The sequence below is a fragment of the Mustela nivalis genome, assembly GCF_964662115.1.
Source record: "Mustela nivalis genome assembly, chromosome: X".
NCBI lineage: Eukaryota > Metazoa > Chordata > Mammalia > Carnivora > Mustelidae > Mustela > Mustela nivalis.
The window spans coordinates 16,768,772-16,790,596 of NC_139040.1; the positions used below are offsets into that span (position 1 = coordinate 16,768,772).

The window sequence follows — 21,825 nt, forward strand, 5'->3', positions numbered from 1 at the left end:
CCAAATCCTTCCCATCTGGCTCAATCCCCGCCTCCCCTAGAAGTCCCGTTTGGCTCCCACAGTCTCTGGTGAGCATTCATTTACCTAGCAAATGTTGTCCATAGGACATATTTTAAAAATCACCTTGACTGAGATAATTTACAAACAATAAAATATACCCGTGTTGAGTGAAGAATTTAATGAGTTTTTACAAATGTACACACCTGTGTAACTCCTAGCCCCAAAGAAAATAGAGACTCTTTCCATCACCTCAGAAAAGATATTGCGTATTTTGTCACCTTTTCTCTTCTCTAGCTATTCTTGTGTGAAAGTCTGGTCTCTTTGTGTGAGTTTTGTATTTGTTTATTTTAATGTTACTTAACCCGTGGTGTGCCAAGAAGGTGAGAGCTTTACCCACATCATCACATTCAACCCTTGCAATGACTCTATAAGGTAAGGGTTATTGATAATCCCCTTTTAGAGCTAAGGACAGAAAGACATGTGGAATTTCCATGACTACCCTTGCTTGCATAGTTAGCCAGTGGTGGGGTAGGACTACATTTATAAGCAATTCGACAAAGCGGGGAGGGGCACACCGTGATTGATCTTTTCCTGCCCATGGTGCCTGCCACGATGCTGACCTTCAGGCCATTTACTACTTGCTGATTTGGAATAAAATCCAATAAACAGATGTATTTAGACAGACCCATAGCACATTGTTCGCTCTCCTCTTCCAATTAGGGGCAAGGCTCAGGCTTGGAATGGGGTCTCTGGGTGAGTGTGTGAGCCTGTGGCTGCAAGTTCTTGAATGGAGTCAAAAAAGAACAAGAACTGGGCCCAAAGGATGGGTGGAGGTCAGGAAAGCAAGGCCACGGGTAGCCAAGGCTAAGCCATCCTTTGAAACAAGAGTACACATTAGGAAAGGGCCTGCTGTGGTCTCCCAGTGGCCTAGCCTCTGGGAGGGGGAGCAATGATAAGGGTGCCCAGTATGGGTCCATGTGGCAAGAATCCTCTAGAGGATTTATGGCCATAACCCAAATATCCCTTTTCAGCTGTCAGACCCAAACTCGGACCCAGTGTTCCAGGAAGACCTTGCCTCAAAATAATTCAAAATAAATTACTCTATAGTTCCTTCAAGTGAAACCTCTATTTATAATTGTGTATCTCCAAGATGTTTGGAAATTGATTTTTGTGGTATTTAAAGATATTTTTTCCAGGATCAAAGTTAAGCGCACAGATGTAAAATTTTCAGGGTCATCTGTCTCCTCTCCCTTGTTTTAGATCAGAGAGACACAAAGGTGGTTTTGTTTGTTTGTTTGTTTGTTTTTACCAGCGTTCTCAATCTGCGGCCCTCATTAATTCAACACTATATGCACAGGGCTGAATGGGATAGACGGGGCATCCCAAGGAGATGGGTGTCATTCTCTGTTCTTCAGGAATGGAAAATCTGGGAGAGGAGATTATAGTATGAAGGCACTTTTTAATCCTCCAAAATAAATGGGAACTAGCAGCCCTGTAATGACTTCAGTTAAAATTTTTTTTTTTTTAAGCATCTGGGAATCCAAAGTTATTAAGCTCCAAAGACTTGAACCTTTATGGCTCATTTGAATAGTCAATTGTTGAGCCTTCTCCTCATCTCCATCCCAGGCTATATTGCTTGTCTCTATTCCCATTTCCTAGCTGAATTCCATTTTTATATAAAAAAATGTGAGCACCTCTCTGATGAGTGTGGTCAATGATTACTTTTCCTTTCTGTCCAATAAAGGAGTTATTTCCCCTTAACCTTCTTTTGTTCCTGACATCCCTACAGAATGCTCTGCTATTTATTGTGTCTTTTGTAGGTTGCGTCTGAGTTCTTGAATTGGCCTTTCTGCTTTCATTCATACAAGTATGTACCAGTTCTTGGTGTACCTCCTTAGTCATTTGCACTTGGTTATTTTTTATTAATCCCACTTGAGATTTGGTTTCCAGAGTAATTCTCTGTTTCATTGATGAGGATTCCTCTCTAAATTCTTTCTTTACTTCTTTTGGTTCTGCTTTCTTTTATGCCTCTGTTCCTGCATTGAAATGGTTCATTTTTCATTATTGTCACTTCATTTAGGCATGTCTAGCTCTCCTGGTCCAGTTTGTTCCTTATGTTCTCTTGTGCTGGCCTGTGAGTTATATGAAATGTACTTAAAATGTTTTTCCCTTTGGCGTATATTTCCGTATTCCTGGCTTGGAAATTCGAAATTTGTTTCAGCTTATAGATGTGTTTATTTCCTCAAATACTCTAGCTACCTCTTAGCCCCCAGATCAGTTGTACTGGTTTATTGATTGCTCAGGTAGTGTTAACTGGGAGGGAAGGTAGATGTTACTCTATGTACATTTCTTATGCTACATCTTTCTTCATGATGTTTGAGATCTTTTCCCATAAATTCTCACTTGATATTTTGTTTCTCTCAAGATGTTTGACTCAATGAATTCTTGAGGGAGTGGGCATTTTTACAATGATAAGACCTGCCCAAGCCAGGGAAAGGGCCGCACTATGCAATCTCTAAGTTACTCTATGAGTTACCCATCAAAGGCAAACCAAACTGGTGTCATAGTGATTCAAAGAGGTGGTCCTGGGTTTCTGCAGGTACACTGAGTGGTGATTTGTTATTTCTGAGACCTAACAACTCATGGCACTTCACAGAGGAAAGATTTGAGCCCCATTATTTTGTGATTCCCGCTGGCTAGAGCTGGCTGCCGAATAAACCCTACCATTCCCGAAAACGGGAAGTCCTCACCAGCGGAAACTGAGAAACACAAAGGATTTTTTTTTTTTTAATAACATTGAATTTTATGAATGTATTCAAATACAGCTATTTTAAACACATATGACTTAGGCATCAGTTTATCAAGAAAGTAGATAAAACATTGTCAAATGGACAGGATCTTGGTACATGGCAAGTATCTTCTCTATAGGATTTTCCTATCTACACGTGTGTCCCAACCAACCTTGTTTCAATCTAGATTAGCCACTCTTCCCGAAGGGGACTCTTTGCCTTCGTGGTCCAGTAAACCGCATCACTTTCTATTCCTAGAATAGCATTATATTTTGCAACCTCCTGTAGAAAGAACACAGTGAGCTAGAACTAGCTCTGTTTTCTTTTTCAGAAGATAATCATAAAACCTTTAAGCTTAGACCGTATTTAATATCAGTTTAAGGCTTGTCTCTGAGATTGACATTTATAGGAGTTAAATCTGAACCCTGTGTCTCCAGACCCCAAATTGTATTTTGACACATTAAATATCACCTTTCCATCCAGAGCTATAAATTGCAGTGCTGGATTTGGTTTGGTGATATGTATTATCTGTGCTCTCCGTTGACTGCTTTTGTCAGCTCCCTTGAGGAAGGGGAAGGGGAGTGCTCGAAGTCCACATCCTGGACTCCCAACGGTGATGTCATGTGAGGCAACACTTGATGAATTTCATTCCTAAATTAAGAAAATAGAACTTGGACACATACATTAAGGTCGTGATTAACTGGAATTCCTAGGGAAATAAGCTGTAATAGAAAGAAATTTTCTGGTCACTTAGGACTAACTAGTCTCTTCCTGCACACACTCCCACCACCCCATTTTTTAAAATCTCAGTTGTTACAAAGCTGTCTAAAATGTCTGCGTATGCTTTCCTTCAGGAAGATTTGATGTTTATTACAGACCTCACAGGACTTTGGGAGAGTTTCCCCTCTACCTCATATACATGTTTTGTCATCTTGACTAACTATGCTGCTTTATTGCACTCATTTCCTATGTCTTCGGTATTTATCTCTGGCAACCCCTTTAGACAGTGAGCTCTTTGGGGTCAGGACCATGTCTCTCTTGTTCAACGTGGGACCTTCACCACGTAGCACAGTGCTTGGCACCCAGACCTTGAGTCCGACTGAGTCCTCTGAGAAGCTGATGCCAGTAGGGCCCTACACATATAAGGGGTTTCTGAGGGAAAACATTTGTGAAGGAAAAGGAGCAGGGAGCTGAAGGATGCTGGAAGGACCCTCACACTGTGGTGTAGGTCTGACCCTGTGGAGGAGGGTGCGAAAGAAGGAAGGTAGAGTAGGAAGAATCTTTGACCGCAGTAACGTTTTCAGAAAGTTTTGTCAAGGTCAATGGGGAGTCCTTGAGCCCAAATCCCCGTCAGCCGAGGCCCATGCTCACAGAACTTAGCATCTTTGTTATGCTCCGACATCGGCTGGGGCAGGCCCTGGGGATGGTGGCCCAGATGCAACATGGCGGTGAGTTCAGAGCGCAGCAGCTGGGACCATCAGTTAGTTACATGCAGCACAGTAGGAGGTCTGAGATGCGCATGCTCACCACAGAAGGATCTCGACAAATGCTGGTTGGAGGAAAAGTCTGAGTACAGTGGGAGTTACAGAAGAGGAGGGAGATTGGACTTAATATTTGCTAGTATTAGCAGAAGATACAAAATCAGGGAATGCCTCATCATTTCCTTCGTCTCTCTTTAGATGATACCTTATGAAAGAAGCCTTTCCTGACGATCCTATTAAATAGAATTGTTGCTGCCACTACCATCTACCCTACCTCCCTGACTTTGGTTTTTAAACATAGAAAAAAGAACAGTTTTATTGAGGTACGATTAACATACAATAAAGTACATATTTTAAGGGTATAATTTGATAATTTTGACACATGCATATAGCTAGGAGACAATCACTGCAGCCAAAATTATGAATCTATCCATCGCTCTGCCAAACTTCCTGACTCTGGCCCCGTCCCTGCCCTGTGTCCCCTCCCCAACAACCACTGAACTGCTTTCCGTCACTACTGGTTAATTCTCATTTGGGAGACTTTTGTATAAATGGAACCGTAGAGTATGTAGGGTTTTTGTGATGTGGCTTCTGTGGCTTTGCATAATGTTTTCGGGGCCCGTTGCCGTGGTAGCATGGATCGATAGTTTATTCCTTTGTATGGCCGAGTCATAATCCACTGTATGTATATACCACAACTTGTTTTGCTGTCCTTCCGTAGTTCTATTTTCTCTGGAGTACTCATCACTACTTGGCTGTGTGTGTCAATATATACACAAACTATACATATACACAACATATATACAAACTATATATGCATGTCTGTATATATCTGTTATATCCAGGGTGCTTGGCACATGGTAGATGCCCAATAAAATATTTGTTGAATGACTTTCATCTACGCCCCTGGCTTGAATTTTCATTTATATGCTGTGAAGACCTCCACCGGAGCAGAAATGCCTTGTGTCCCCAGGGGAGAGCTGAGAATGACAAAGGTTTCAGTCATTGGGATACTTGGCAGATGATCTTTATTAACTGAGATACAGAACACAAGAGATGGAACTGTATGTGTGTGTGTGTGTGTGTGTGTGTGTGTGTGTGTGTTAATTACATAGAGATCAGTTTGGAATAGGCTGAATTTGAGATGCTCATGGAGAGGTTGCAGATAGGAAGTTTTCGAGCTCAGAAGAGAGGTGAGGGCTGGGTTAGGGAGTTCAGCAGCCCCATAGATGAGATGAGATCATGTGTGGGGGGAGACGTAGAACGCAGGGAGGGTCAGTAATGTTAAAGTGACAGGCAGAAGAGGAGGAAAAGCAGATAAGAGTAGCCATAGCAGTAGGGGTATGTGTGTTGGCGGGGGGCAGGGGTAGGTTCACTATAACAAGGGAGGAGGGGAGCCTTTTAAGAAGAAACTGGTCAAGGGATGCCTGGGTGGTCAGTTGGTTAAGCAGCTGCCTTCGGCTCAGGTCACGATCCCGGCGTCCTGGGATGGAGTCCCACATCCGGCTCCTTGCTCAGCAGGGAGCCTGCTTCTCCCTCTGCCTCTGCCTGCCATTCTGTCTGCCTGTGCTCGCTCTCTCCCCCCCCCCTCTGATAAATAAATAAAATCTTAAAAAAAAAAAAAGAAGAAGAAGAAACTGGTCGACTGGGAGGGATGCCACCAAAGGTCACATTGGATGAGGACTGAGAAGAGGTTCTGATTCCCTAATTTTGGAATAAGCGAGGAGATTCTTAATTCGACAACTTTTTATGGAGTTGCAGAAATAAAAAGATACCATGCATCATAAGCGAGATGCAAGGAAGTGACTTAGGAGTTCAGAGGTCGATATTTGAATAGCGCTAGAATGTTGTCGTTGTAAGGGATTTTGGTGATTGTCAAAATGTTGATGTTGTCCTTTGGATATTTCCTCTGTGAATCTTACCCCAGACCTTTAGTTAACAACAGCAAAGCTTTGATAAGATATTGATGTTTTAATCATTTATCCCAAAAAGCCACACCGGGGTGGCAGACATACATTTCATTAGGAAATCATAACTGGAATTTTGAAAATTGCCTCTTGGTTGTGCTCTCATTCATAAATTATAATCAAGAAAAATAAATTGTAGGAGTGAAGATTAATCTTTTAACGGACAAATTAAATATCGGTGTTCAATGACGTCTACTTGGTGCTATAAATTGGTTTGTGCAGAATTTATGAGTCAAACCTAGGCAATTAATTCTAATGGTTATTCAAAAAGAATCAGTCATAAAGATAATTGGGAGAAAGCAGGGATTCGTTAAGATAAACACTAATTTTGAATAATCAAGATTTTACTGTATTTTAAAAAATGCATTGTCTTGCCTTATTCACTTCGTGTATGTGTGTGTGTGTGTGTGTGTGTGTGTGTGTGTGTGACATTCTGTTTACTGAAACGTGAAACCCTTGTTTGTTTCAGGATCAGATCTGCAAGTATGTCTCCCCAAGGGTCCAACATGCTGCTCCAGAAAGATGGAAGAAAAGTACCAACTGACCGCGCGCTTGAACATGGAACAGCTGCTTCAATCTGCAAGTATGGAGCTCAAGTTCTTGATCATCCAGAATGCCGCAGTTTTCCAAGGTGAGTGCTGGGGATCATTTTAGACGTGTGCCCCTTGGCATCATTCTCTGGGCGCTGGGCTTTCAGATGCTAAGTCTAATTTATAAATGACCATGCCAGCGTTAACACTTGACAGAGAAACCTCCCAGTGAGAGATTCTGTTTCAGGAAAAGCACAGCTTTTAGAGACACTGTGTTTCACTCTTTGGAGAGGCAGGCATTGTCCAAAGTCATTGTCCAAGGACATTCTGTTTACCTGTGTGCGATGGCTACAAATCCCTACAGAAAGGGTAAATGATATCTTCTATCAACAAGCCCCGAAGACCAGTTTAAAAAAAAAAAAACAACAAAAGAGGTTACTTAAATACCAGTTTTCTCCAGGCGTGGAATGGTTGTGGAACACGCCTGAACTCCTTCTGACCACGGGGACCATTTCCAGAGAGATCTGGAGCTTGGCTCAAAGGCGCTATGTTTTCTCATTTGTGTGAGTGGACCACCTCTTCTTTCTTTGTGAGTCTCCATCTTTACTACACCTGTGTGTGACTATAAAGGGACCTGTGGTGGCATTGCCAGGATGGGTCAGAAATTCCATTTCTCCTCACTGACCAGTAGGACCAACCCAGCAGGATGGAGAATACCTCCTTCAGTTCAAAGACCCAGCTAGGAATGTTGACGACATGTTCTCTGTGTATTTGTTCCTTTAGTCTTTGCAATAACCCTAGGAAGTAGGTCTTACTTTCAGCATCCCCATGTAAGGGATGAAAAGCCAAGGCACAGAATGGTTAAGTAATTTGCCTGAGGCCACATAACTAATTAATGGGGGGAAATCAAGATTTGAACCCAGGCGGCCTTGCTCTTAGAGCCTATATTTTTAACTACCTCGGTATGCTGCCTCTTGGGAGGGGAAATTAATTACAGATATTGGGGCTTGCTTCTGTCTTCCCTGAAGCACAGGACACCAGCTCTCTTTTTCTTGCTCTACAGAGAATTGGAGTTTAGATAGAAAAATCTCTTCTGATGACCTGACGTTCCAAATTTGTAGGTTTCTGGCACCTTGTTAAGGATTAACCTCTTTGAATTGTAAGGTAGGTTGATTATAGCTTATTTTGTGTATTGCAAGGAAAATCTTAGAATTAGCTAAGAAAATTATTCCAATTAGCTAATAAAGCCTACATTCATGATAGTTCCCTGGGTCAAAGCCTCAGGGAATGTTGGGTTGATTATATGAAATACAGTATAGAAGCGTGAGGTATTTGTTCACTTACGTATGCCGTCAGACTCTTGTGAAGAGTTTGTGGAGACTAACAATTTGGCGATCAAATGAATAATTGAAGCTGGTTTTAAAAATACATGTGCCATTCATGTACTTCTTAGATTGGTTTTGGAGCTGAGCTGCTGACTGAAAGTGGGGTGGTAAAAAGTGATGGGACAAGAGAATTTTGTCGAAGGCAAGAGCTGAATCTGACTCTTTGGGGGTGTTCAGGGGCTTTTCAAAATGGAGTGTGAGTGGTTTCATTCGCAGAATAACCAGGCCCACTGGTGTTACCTGACAGCCGTGGGCCTGCTGGAGGCGGGCGGGAGAACGAGCACCCCTGGTAGTCCACTGTGTGGAGTAGCGGTAATGGCTGCCCTCTGAGGGCCTTGGGTGTCAGCCCTTCTGTCTCTGCCCAGTCCTCCATCTTTTTTTCCAGTCTTCCATTTTGCATATTGTGTTTTCTAGGCACGAGATGAGGAGAGAAAGGAAGTTCTGACCAGATTTTGATTGGCTTAGCGTGGAGGTTGGACACTAGTCATGTGGACAGAGGCTGGAAAGGGGGGAGGGTAGCACCTACTACTTGTATCTTTTCTCTCTTTTTCTCACACACACACATGTACACACACAAATATGTATTATTTCTCCAGTTGTGAACATAGGAGGACAAGTCTGGCAAAGGAACATGGAGACAACTCAGTGATGTCTGAACTCATGGCTGGGGCCTTCTACCTCATCACCATATGGACTCAATTCTTTCTCTTGTTTCATTCCCTTATTCTTTCCCTGCTTCCCATTTAGAGCAAATATACCCCATAAGAAAAAAGAAACCATGGTCCCAGACCTCAAGGCAATTATGCCATGTTTGTAGAAACATCGCCCCCAAATTCTTTCTGTAACGAACATTGGGAGGGACAAGACGAAAATCAGGGACCGAGGCAAGCTGATGTATTATTGATGGCTAAAAAAAAGAGAGGAGCCACTTTTGTCCCCCTTATGATTACTTATTATTCTGACGAGCTGGAATTGGGAGGGCCCAGTTGTTTCTTCCATAAAATACACTCCCTCCCCAAGATTCCGGTAGACCAAATCCTTGCTCCAATAATTCAGCTCTATGAAATTTGATGCAAGCTATTTTCCCCACCACATGAAGTTGAAGAAAGCTCATCTTGATATTGGCCTAGATCCACAATCTCTTTAGGATTCCCTCACTCGTCCACACTGGGGGTATTTAAGCAGCGAATGCTTTCTGCAAATATGTGCACAGTTCCACGAGCAATCCTTACTGCCTCAATTTGGATTTTATGTCTTCGTTTGCAAGAAGCCTTTGCCCTCATAAATGAGCCTGGGGCCCTTCGCTACAGCGGTTGGAGTGCTCTCTTGCTAATGTTGTTTTGATAATGATTGAAGCATTAAAAAAAAAGTTGTTCTTTATTTTCAATCTTTGCATTGCCTCGTTTCCTAAATTTAATTTACTCAGATGTGCTTAGTAAAATGGGGCAGCACAATCGTTTTTTGTTTCTGCTTAATTAATTCTTTTTGAAAAACTCCACTATAAGATTTTTGTCTCTTTTTCTTCTCCCCTACCTCATAATAATTACTATGATAATACTACTAATGGCAATTTATTAAATGCCTGCTATATGATGCTTACTTTTACATAATTCTCTCGCTGGATTTTCCCAGCAGCTCTCTGAGGTTCCTACTGTAATTATCTCCATTTTACAGATGAGGAAACTCACTGATGCCTTGGCTTCTTCCGGGCTGTCATCTGACATGGTCTTCCTAATTAATGTTTTATCCTCTCTCCGTCACCTTTGCACGTTCAATCCTGGAGCTCTGTTTTCCTTGCAGGATGGCATTCTAACTGTCAAACGTGTCCCATCAGGGAGTATTTGAGGGGATAGGCCTAGGAAATTTTTCTGTATTTTGGATGATTCCAGTCTTCCCCAAGGTACCCCTGACTTTGAGGGAGAACACGCTTCAGCTTTTCTGGAATTTGCCTAACCCGCAAGAAGCCAGTTCAGCTTCTTCAGAGGGGAGAACTAGAGTGGTTAAGCAGAAGACATCCCTGTGCTCCTGGAATGCTATAGAGCTCCTGCTGAGGTCACTGAGAAATTCTCAGGCCCTCGTTCGTTCAGTACCCACTACTGTCCCACATTTGTGTGTGGTCTTTTTACAGGCCGGATTTTCTAGTTTTCTAGCAGGCGGTAGGTTAAGGAGTTAGGTGGAAGGATTATGGAAGAATGCCAGAGGGAGGTATCTATGAACAGCAAGAAGTTATGAGTGCCAGGAAGGGTGGAAAAACATGAAAGTAGACTTGGGGGCTCACTGAGTGGGGCAGTCCAGAGGACATTCAGTAGAGGGGGATAACCTACGTGCCTCAGTAGCCCCTGTATTATAGGAGGGGCAATAGCCCATGTCTGTAGTGACGGCTGCGAATCAATAAAGAAAGATCAAGTTACTTGCACCATTTTTCTTTTCCTTCACATTTTCATTTGAAGGAGCTAAAATATATTTGGGGGAGTATGTGTCTGAAAGGCAATGGAAGAAACACTGGGCTTGGAGTCAGAGCATCTCAGTTCTAATTCTAGTTCTGTCTTGGTAAGCTTTATGAATACAGGGGCTTACTTTGATTCCATTAGCCTCAGTTTTGTGATCTGCAAAATGGGGGTGATAATTACAGTCCTGCTTACCTCCTAGGGGAGAGGTAGTGTATATGAAAGTGTCTTGAAAACTGTAAAGGTCCATGTCCCAGCATTATTATCTCTAAAGCTATTACCTCGAAAGCACCGGGGATGCCAGATAAATGGCACATGTCCATTACAGACATGAGCCCCAGTAAAGCTGGAGGCCATGATGCAATTCACCCACGTTTGCCTCCTACAGTGGATATCCCGTGCACAGGTGAAAGAGCACTTAGGTAAAGTAGCCTTTGGAAAAGGGGTCTGTTTTGTACCTTCGTAGATGTGAAACTGTGCTGTTCAAAATGTCAATACCGCCAGGAGCTAGCCTTTCTTCCCCAGCCTCCTGAAGCTTCTCTTCTGGCCCCTATCTGGAATATTTTACACACAAACAAGCAGCTAGAGTGGGAGGGGTTTGTCACATTCAGGCCATATTTTAATTGCATTGTCTGGCCTGTGGAATCATGGCGGGGCTGGATGGTTTTCTCCTACCTCTTTTCTATGGCAGAGACGACACATTTCCACATGCGGGGGGCTGTGGTGAGAGGGGGACAGGGTTTCTGTGCTGCTGTTTCTTCACTCCCTTGTTTCCCATTTCCATCTGCTCTTGGCAGTTCTTATACTTTTTTTTCCCCTGTCAGATTCCTGTCTCTCCCACTCCCCCTAAATAAAATTGACCTTGGGTAGAACACCCTTTTCCATCAGCTCAGAGCAATTTCTCTAGTCATTTCTGCTTGAAATAACTGTTCAGGCAAAGCTTTTTTTTCCTTCGCAGTGAATATGTGACTAAATAATTGCTTGGATGTTGATAAACATGTTTTTGAGATTCAATCATTTGTTCATTTAGTTTTTATAATGTTGCGGGGGGGTTTTAAGTTAGCACTGAGCAATTTTTCTCCATTTCACAATTTTTCCCCTTGACTAGTCTGACAGCTCTCCTGCGCATGCTCCAGCTGTGTGCGGGCTGAGCTCCAGCGAGTCCCTGACTCTGACCACTGGCCATCCTGTCACAACCCTTGCTTCCTTGAAAATAATGTAGGGGGAATAATTACACTGATGTCTAATCAGAACTTAATTCATTTGCCAGAGCAAAATGTAATAACATTAAACTGGATAGAAGAATTTTAGGAACGCAAGCCATGACCATGAGTCAGGTTATATAGCCTCAAAAATGTAAATTATTAATCAAACCACTCATCTGTACAGCAAAGCTCTAGTAATCCCATTATAAAAGGGTGAATTTCTCATCAGAGCTCAGAAGATGCTGGCTTTAATTAGTGTACTTTCATGGCGCTGACTCAAAGAGATAGTTAACTTTGGTTACAAAGTTTTAAAAAAATGCGATTCTTTAATTATTAGTGCTATGGGACAAACAATTGGAAACTGGGTGTTTAAAGTCATTTTCATTTCATACTTAGAACTTTCGGATTCAAGTGGGTTTCAAAATTCTGTGGCTCTTGCAGAGCCAGAAGCTGGGGGAGTTATAAACCTTTACTGTGCCCTCTTATTGATTTAGAAAAGTCAGTCATTAGGCTGAAAACTCTTTTTAATAAAAAGAGCTTAGAAAAATGACTCAGTGTGCGGATGGAGACTGTTCTGCGGCCAACATGAGGTGAGGAGATTATACAGATTAACTCTTTACCGCAGCCCATGCCCCTCCATTCAACAGGGCTCTGGACACACTCCCCACGGCTGCCATGCTCCTGCCCACTTTCTCACTAGTGGGCCCAATGAAGCAAATTAAAGGACATTGTCCCTGTCCTCGAGAAGCTTCCAGGAAAAATAACCACTTTTGCCTCCCGTGATTACTCCCTACCCTTCCCCGCCCCCACTGGGATTTGTTTACTTTCTGAAAACATATGTTCCTCCTCCTCTTTCTGTCTCACTGAGTTGCTGTACCTGATATCGGTATAATGAAGCATATGTTTGAGAGGTTTGAATTCTCCTGTCAGTAGAGTGGAGGTAGAAATGATTTTCCTTTAAGCTGGAAGCAGTAATGTAGAAATTAAAAACACCTTTGCCTCTGTTGACTGTGAGAGGCCTCCAGGGGCTGAGTTGTGGCCCCACACCCCTCCTTCTTCCTCATCCCGGTTTCCAGTCAGGCACCAGGTCTTGTTTCTCGCTTCACATTCCCTCGCATCTTCTTCCTCCACCCCATTCCCCTCTGCCCTCTCTGGGTCTCAGCGGTCTCACACTGATGCCCGCTGGCCTCGTCTCTGATTTGAGTTCCAGGCTCCATCAGCTCACACCTAGACTACCAGCAAAGGTGGAACAAAGTGCCAGGCCTTTGGACTCTTCCTTTGGTTCCCCGTCCAGCTCCAGAGTGTGATGATTAAGAAGGCAGGCTCTGGAGTCATTTGGGCTGGGTTTGAGTGAGTCTGGGTGGGGATAGGTAGGACAAGTGGGGTGACTGTGGAGAGAAGGAAGTTGAGGGCTTAGGCCAGGGAGGCCAGCAAGACTGGTATCTGGTAGGCAATTATTAATGTTCAAATTTTAATTTAATTTAGAAAAAGATATGCGCTGATTTACCTAGAATCAAGCAAGGCTCCTCTCCCAACATGTGCTGAGTTGTTGGGAATCAAATGGAAAGTCTCCTCTTCGAAAGTGTTCTACTGGCATCATCTCATTGAAACCTCACGGCAGCCGTCTGAGGTTGATACTATTATTAGCCTCACTTCACCTGGAGGAAGTGGGGCTTTCGAGAGACAAAGTGACTTGTCTAAGGTCAGCCAACAAATGGCAGAGGTGGCAACTGGGAACCTGGGAAGGCCAGCTCCGGAGACTGGGCCCTTAACCACCATATATTATATATTATATATTATATATTGCCTCTGTGTATTTTGTTTCATGGTCATGGGCAACCTTTCCAATTCTAGCTTGCTTTCGTGCAAGGGGATTCTGTTGTACTTAATTAGAAAACATTTGCTGAGCAAGGACCTAGCATGTCTGGAGGCAGGCGTTGTGGGGGATTCAAAGATAAAAAACACTTCCTGCTTACCTTCAACTTCTAGAAACCAAGATTTTTATACACGAATAACTCAGGTACAAGGCATCCTAAGAGAAATGCTGTGAGAAACATTTAGCACTCCCCAGTCTTCCATGGGGAGTAAGGGTAGATTTAGGTTTTGTGGGGCCCAAAGCTTATACAATCTCGGGGCCCTCTTTAAGAAAAAGAAGACAAAATAAAAGCTACAAAATGCCCCTGGCTCTTCCAGACGGAGGATCACAAGTGTGGGTCCCTAAAGCTTAGGTTTCAATAGCTTCCCACGAAACCCGCCTCTGTATGGGAGTGTGAGGTTGGAGAAGATTAATTCCAACTAGAGGGTAGAGGTTCTTGGAGGAGATTGCCTGTATGAATTCCCCAGCAGACATGGCTCTTGATCAAAGAGAAGGTCAGGTGAGGGAGTTAGGTAAATCAGCGCATATCTTTTTCTAAATTAAATTAAAATTTGAACATTAATAATTGCCTACCAGATACCAGTCTTGCTGGCCTCCCTGGCTAGCCTTGTAGCATCTCAGCCTTAACCTCTCGAAAGAGCAAGATGCCTATGAGGCATGCAGAGAGGAGTGTAGTGTGACAGACGTGTGCTTGGGCTTTGGGGGGACTGGAGTCAAAGTCCCAGATCTGCTAAGCTCTCTCTTTGTGACTGCAGAGCAAGTCAGTTCTCTCCGAGCCATTAATTCAGCAGGGTTAATTCAGAAGAGGGCTGTGAAGAGCTCAACTCTGTATGGGTCTGTAGGAATCAAATGCAGGGCAGCCATTATTTCTGTTATTCTCGGTTGTATGTTTGTCAGCATCATTGTAGATGAGGTGGAATATCTTTCTTTGCTCTGCGGCATTGACGGTGACATATCTGGTACATATACTTTATTAAAAAATGCTTTCTGTGCTTTTATGTAATTATGATTCATATAAAAAAGGTTCCAGCATATTGACTCCTAATCATATCATTCAGAAAAATATTGCTTATAACCTTTGTATGTGTTTTCTTCTTTTTCCTCTCTGTGTGTGTATGCATGTACGTGTGTGTGTGTGTTTGTGTGTGTGTACTTAAGACTAGATAGTATGCACTCTCTAAATAGTCCCCTAGTGGTCTGAATGAGTTAACATAACCTCAAGATCTAACTAGCAATGGCAGACTCTGATTCCATTGGGTTGCATTAGGAGAGGAAGGAAAACAAAAATGGTAAAATGAACCAGGATATTTATGATGCTTCCTCTATTTGTGGAAGTTCTTTAGCATTAGTACTGGACCTGATTAACTGAAATGTAATCATTGGACTAGACCAGGTCCCACAGTACTCCCTCTCTTGGGATCCTGTGTTTTTCCTTTCTAACACTTACCAAGTTTGTAGTGATCCATGTATGGATATTTTGTTAACACGAGTCTCCTTTACTGGAGAATGATCTCTCTGAGGGTAGGGCCAATGTGTAGTCTATCTCATTGCTATAGCCCCAGGTGAGATATTAGAAAATACTCACCCCAGGGGAGTGTGCACATGCACATGTGCATCTATGCATATACAGAATTAAAAGAAATAATATCAATAGAAACAGATTTCCAACTCTTCTGCATCCTTTGCAGCAAGTACCACTAGGACCAAATAGAAAAAATAAATACAACCTGTTGCCTGAGGCATTTATTTTCAGGTTTTATTTATTTATTTTTATTTTTTTAGAGAGACAGAGAGTAAGCCAGGCATGGTGGGGAGGGGCAGAGGGAGAAGGAGAAGAATCTCAATCAGGCTCCATGCCCAACACGAAGCCTGATGTGTGGTTTGATCTCATGATCTTGAGATTATGACCTAAGCCGAAATCAGAAGTCGGATGCTTAACCGACTGAACCACCCAGGCACCCCTGTTTTTAGGTTTTAAACTCCACTCAGCTAGAAGATCTTAAGAGTGTAGCTAATAGGTTGAAGCTTTCCCATTTTGAGATGAAATGTCCTATGCTATACCTGAGCTTCAGCCTCTGCTTATGGCCTCACCAATCCCTGGCTTGCTGGGTGTCTTTTCTTCCAGCCTGATCTAGGCTCTTCACAGAGCACTGTGAAGAAGGCTCAGTGCCACGGATTTACACTTTGTGACCAAGAATCATGAGACTCGCGACGCTTGTCAGCTTTTCCAAATATGCTCTTATGTGTCATTCCTGATTATAATGTCACTTAAAAGTAATAGAGCAAACTTTTTTTCAGGATATTCTTTTTAAAAAATAAGTTTTGGGGTGCCTGGGTAGTTCAGTGGGTTAAAGCCTCTGCCTTCGGCTCAGGTCATGATTCCAGAATCTTGGGATTGAGCCCCGCATCGGACTCTCTGCTCAGCAGGGAGCCTGCTTCCTCCTCTCTGCCTGCCTCTCTGCCTACTTGTGATCTCTGTCTGTCAAATGAATAAATAAAATCTTTAAAAAAAAATAAGTTTCGACTACACAAATAAGTACCACAGGAGTCTGCCCTCACCAGTTTGTGGTTTTACTTTCCATGGGGTCAGTTGCCTGAGGTAAACCCTAGTCTAGGATCAGATGATTCTCCTTCTGACAGATTGTCAGAAGGACAGTAGTAGCCTAACACTATAGAACCATGCCTATGTTACCCACCTCACTTGATCTCGTCACGTGGGCATCTTATCATCTCACATCGCCACAGGAAGAAGAAGGGTGAGTACAGGACCATCAAATGCTTTTAGAGAGAGCCCACATTCATATAAATTTTATTACAGTTTATAGTTGTTATTCTATTTTATTATTAGTTATTGTTGTTAATCTCTTACTGTGCCTAATTTATAAGTGAAACTCTATCATATATATGTACATATAGGGAAACGTAGAGGGAAAAACATAGTCTATCTAGAGTTCAGCCCTATTCATGTTTCAGGCACCCACAGAGCATCTTGGAATATATTCCCATGGATGAGGAGGGGAACTACTGTACATGTTTATTGGGAAAATGAAAAAACACAAAAAAGTGGAAAATAAAATGACTTACATTTTAGCCCCCAGAGGATAAGTACTATTACCATTTTGGTATATAATCTTGCGTACTTTGGTTCAGTGTTATACATATATGGGTGTATGTATATATTTAAAAAAAATGGATTATATAGCTTTCTCATGTGATATAGCCTTCTTTCCATGTCAATAATGTTTTTCTATAATACAATGTAGTATTGTATAAACATAGTATTTAGAGGTCACATAGTACTTAGCCCCATGGCTGTCTCACATGTTATTAGTCCAATGTTCTTTAACTGCTAGAAATTTAGGGTACTTTCACTAAACTGTAGTGAGATAAGTAATGTTCATATAACTGAATATTTATACACATCCTTAATTATTTACTCAGGATAATTTCCTGGAACTAGGATTGCTGGGTCAGAGGCAATAAAGTTTTTAAGGTTTCTCACATTTATTTCCTCTTTTTGCCTGACCATTTGCCATTTTACGGTAATCCTACTTTGGGTGAAAAATAGTACTCTTTTGTTACTAGGGAGATTTGATGTTCGTATGTACTTTTTATTTTGTGAGTTTTGTTGTTAATATTCTTTTATCATTAAAAAATTAGCTATTCATTTTTTCTTATTGAGATGCCCCTTTCTTATTGATTTGTAAGGGCTCTTTATATATTCAGGATGCTAACCCATTTTATGTGTTATTAATTGAATTTATTGCTTTGTTTATTAGATTTTTCATTTTTTATGGGGGTTTAAAAACATCTTCAGTCAATGTATCAATGTCTTCCTTTGGTTTCCAATATATTCTTTGATTATTTATCGATTGGTAACAGCTTTGGCATGAATCAAAGATGTGCTCTATTTCCTGTTCTGACACTAGCTATGTGAAAATTGGTAAGTAATTTAGTGTCTCAGTTTGTTTTTGTATGCGCAAGATAACACCTCACCGGCCAACCTGCCAGAGCTTTTATGGATCAGAAGAGGTAAGGTATATGAAAATGCCTTCAACATTTAAAGGATTATTTTTGTTGTTATTCAGCTATCCCCTGACACTGACTATTAATCTGAATTAGTTCATTTTTACTGTACTGAAAACAGCATTGCCTTTCCTTCCCCTGGATCTGAGATCTTTCTGGCCACTTAGTAGGAAGTAGTCTTGGTCTACAAGTACACTGGAGTCTGTGCTCTGGTAGTTGGAGAGGTGCTCAGACGGTGGTGAAATGTTGCCTGCCATCAGTCTCTGCCTGGAGCACGGATTCTGGGCATCCATCCCACCTTCCCAGCTGGGGAAATGGGCTCTGGAACTACTCTTTGATGTAGTATGTGTGTTTACTTCTACATGCCCCCGCCCTTGAAGGATAGCTAACGAAACCCATTCAGTGAGGCCAAAGTGTCTGTTCCTGTCCAATAGAGTAGTAGGTGGGGGAAAACCCAAAAGCCTTCTGTTCACACTCCTATTCCTTGGGGACTAGAAAAACAGTACTCTTTCTAGTAATTAATATTTGAAACAGATACACTGGCCTATCAGATAAATCAGTGGTTTAGCACAGTTTTGTGGTACACATTCTGTTTATTGGGACAACTTTTTTTTTTTTTAAACCACGAGATGACCATAATTCCCCCTCTCTAAATGCCAGATTAAAAAACTCAGAGAGACAAGAAAAATAATTAAAATATCTCATGTATCAAAGTAATCATTAGTAGAAAAATAAAGTATGTTCTTTCTGGCAAGCTCTGCCAGATGGTTGAGATGGCTTATAGTAGGAGAAGATGCTTAAATGATACATGTATTATTTCAAATATAACCTTGAGGAGTTTTGTTTTTGTTTTGATGGGAGGGGAAGATAGTGTATGCTTTCATAACTCAAGCCTTCCGGAAGGTCAGAGGCCTCTAGAAAGTTGGTGAAGTTAGATACTTGAACTCATCTGAGTCATTTCCATGCAGGAGAAGTGAGGTTAGCTTACTGAATGTCTACTGTGTGTTAGGTTTGATTAATCTTGATAACAGTAATGATACTGTTAGGTATGACTATTGCAATTTCACAAGAAATGGAAACTGGAGTTAAGAACTATTAAGCAATCTGCCTTAGGCCACATAATCAGTAAGTGGCAGCATTAAGTTTCTAACTTCAAAGTCATTGAACCACACTGTCTTCCTCGTCCTTAGAAGACAAAAATAAGCCTTAGCAATTCATAAAAGTGATCATGATCAGGGTGCCTGGGTGGCTCAGTCGGTTAAGCATCCGACTCTTGATTTTAGCTTGGGTTGTGATCTCAGGGTTGTGAGATGGAGCCACACGTTGAGCCCTGCGTCGAACTCCATGCTGGGCGTGGAGCCTGCTTGGGATTCTCTCTCTCCCTCTCCCAGTGCCGACCCCCCCTCCTTAAAAAATGATCATGATCATAGTTTGAAAAATAGAAAGTGCTGTTGAAATCGGTACAGTAATGGAGAAATAAACAAAATACCCCAAGAATGGCCCCCCAATTTTATTTGGCAGAAGGCTTCAAATTCCACTGCCGTGAAGCAGTTCTCTGTAGGGACATACTAGGGTGGGTTAACTGTACCCTGATGTTCTGTGGCATGTGGCAACCTTTCCTATTGCCTCATACGGAATCGCACACACACCCTTCAGAGTTCATTTTAGTATTCAGCCTGACATGGAAAGGGGCTGCTACTCTGACAAACACGATCTGGCCAGATGTTATTATTTTGCACTACATTTAATTTCTTCCTGCCAAAGATTTAGGCTTCTTTTCCCTGATAAAGATCAGGGGAAATTGTCTGGTATTTACAAAATCCCATCCAGGCGTATCTGTTACAATGTTCACTTAGCAAAGTTTATTAGATTATTAGGGCTTTAAACCCTTGGGCTCTTTCGTTATTGAAATTAAAAAAAGAAAAACCCAAACATCTTCAACAAATTTAAGTGGCATAATTAGGCCCTGGACTTGTGTTACAGGCATTTTGGAATTATGAAAATGATTTAAATAGTATTTGCTTCCTGAGAAACTTGCTGAGTTTGACAGGGATGAAAGGAAAGTGGTTATGCTCCTTTGGTCTCCCGAGTTCATGGGGAAAGTGATATCTGGAACTGAAATAAATTTGCTATAGTAGTATAGCAAAATTATTCCCATAAGTAGTTAGCCATACCACACAGGGCCTCTCTTTCTTGGCCTAGTTAAAATGCGGGCACCACAATATTAGAGGAACATCTGGGTCTGTCACTTCCTTGCTGATGAAATCCATTTAGGGTAACACTGAACCAGACCCCTTAAACGTTAATTCTTGGCATATACCCATGCTCTACTAGGCATATGAAGATAGTAATAGACATATTCAGTATTTACAAGACATAGTAGGTTCTGGTTTGTATACACTGCCATTTTCCTCAAGGGATTTCACTGTGCTTTGCCTGCAATGATTATATTTTCATGCGTTTTCCAAGTTGGAAGCTGGTGGCCCAATTCTTACTTTTTCTAGTGTAGGAATGGAGGCAGGGGAGGGTTTGGGCCAGGGACCTGAAGGACTCAAGATTCGGAGCCAGTAACTGGTCAGGAACTTGAGCTGTGTGGTGTACGTAGGAAATTGAGGCTGACTACATGGCTAATTTGTTTTGGGGAGTGCGGTGGAGTGGCACTAATTCAAGCACCAAAATTTTGGAATATCAAACTTTGCTTAAGAGAGAGAGACAACTGGGGAGCTTGGCTAGGTCAGCTAAGAGAGCACACGACTCTTCATCTCGGGTCATGAATTCAAGCCAAACATTGGGCATGGAGCTTACTTTAGAAAAAGAGAGAGCAATGACTGTTTAAGAACACTGAAAGGAAGTGTTCATTATATATGTCAACTTGAGCGTTTTCTTCTATCATATATTTACTTGGCATCAGACTTGGCTTTTAACAAATTATGAAAGCCCAGTTCCTTAGAGACTATGTTACAATTGTCTCACAACTAAGCCGGACCATAGCTGGCCTTTGTCTTCTTATTTTGAAGCCCTTTATGGGAAAACCATAATAGCACAAACATACATATAGGCCATAAATGCTGAAATGGCAGAAGTGAACTCAAGGCAGGAGGTAAATATTTTGTAAAAATTAATGATCTAGACTGAACTCTCATTAACTCTGGCTCTGTTAATTTGAATATTGTGATAATTTGACTTGGACTGAAGTTTACTTCCATCCCATTTATGAAGAAAGAATCTGATAAACAAATTAATAGTGTATATAAGATTTGCAGGAAGCCATGTTTAACTTGCTTGAAAGACTTGAACAAGCCCATTAATTAGCTAATTATAACAAGCTTTGCTTATTAAAGCAAGCCTAATGGAACCTCTACTTGGAAACACTTTATTAGTGAGTTTGAATTACTCCAGGTATGGAAAAATAATAAAAAGAGAATAGATTCCAGAATAAAAACAATAAAAAGAGAATAGATTCCAGAATAAAAATAATAAAAAGAGAATAGATTCCAGAATAAATTGACTTGAGCTTGAATCTTATAACCTAGAGGAGGTCCACTTAACCTATCTAAGCTTCAGTTTCCTCATCTCTAAAGCAGGGACAATAGGAGTGCCTGGGTTGTACAGTCCATTAAGACTCCGACTCTTAATTTTGGCTCTGCTCGTGATCTCAGGGTCATGGGGTTGAGCCCCAAGTTGGGCTCCACGCTCAGCACAGAATCTGCTTGAGTTTCTCTCTCCTCCCTCTGCAGTCCCCAACACGTTCTCACTCTCTCTCTCAGATAAGTAAATCTTAAAACAAAACAAAACAAAACAAAACAGGGACAATAAATAATAGGACCTACCTAACCATTCACAGTTACGAGAAAGAAATGATATGACCCATGTGCAACTTAATTTAGAATGCCTGGTACATAACAAGTGTTCAATAAATGTGAGCCAGTGTTTGTTATTTTTTTTTAAAGATTTTTTTTTTATTTATTTGTCAGAGAGAGAGAGGGAGAGAGAGCGAGCACAGGCAGACAGAATGGCAGGCAGAGGCAGAGGGAGAAGCAGGCTCCCTGCCGAGCAAGGAGTCCGATATGGGACTCGATCCCAGGATGCTGGGATCATGAACCGAGCCGAAGGCAGCTG

General features: G+C 41.8%; 1 protein-coding gene across 1 annotated transcript in view; it reads left to right on the top strand.

Moving 5' to 3' along the window:
* GPC3 (glypican 3) overlaps positions 1-21,825 on the top strand; it is a 400,650-nt gene that overhangs the window by 24,037 nt on the left and 354,788 nt on the right. Inside the window, exon 2 of the mRNA XM_082716734.1 lies at positions 6,707-6,868. Within this exon, the coding sequence (XP_082572860.1) occupies positions 6,707-6,868 (162 nt within the window). The remainder of the gene's footprint in view (positions 1-6,706; positions 6,869-21,825) is intronic.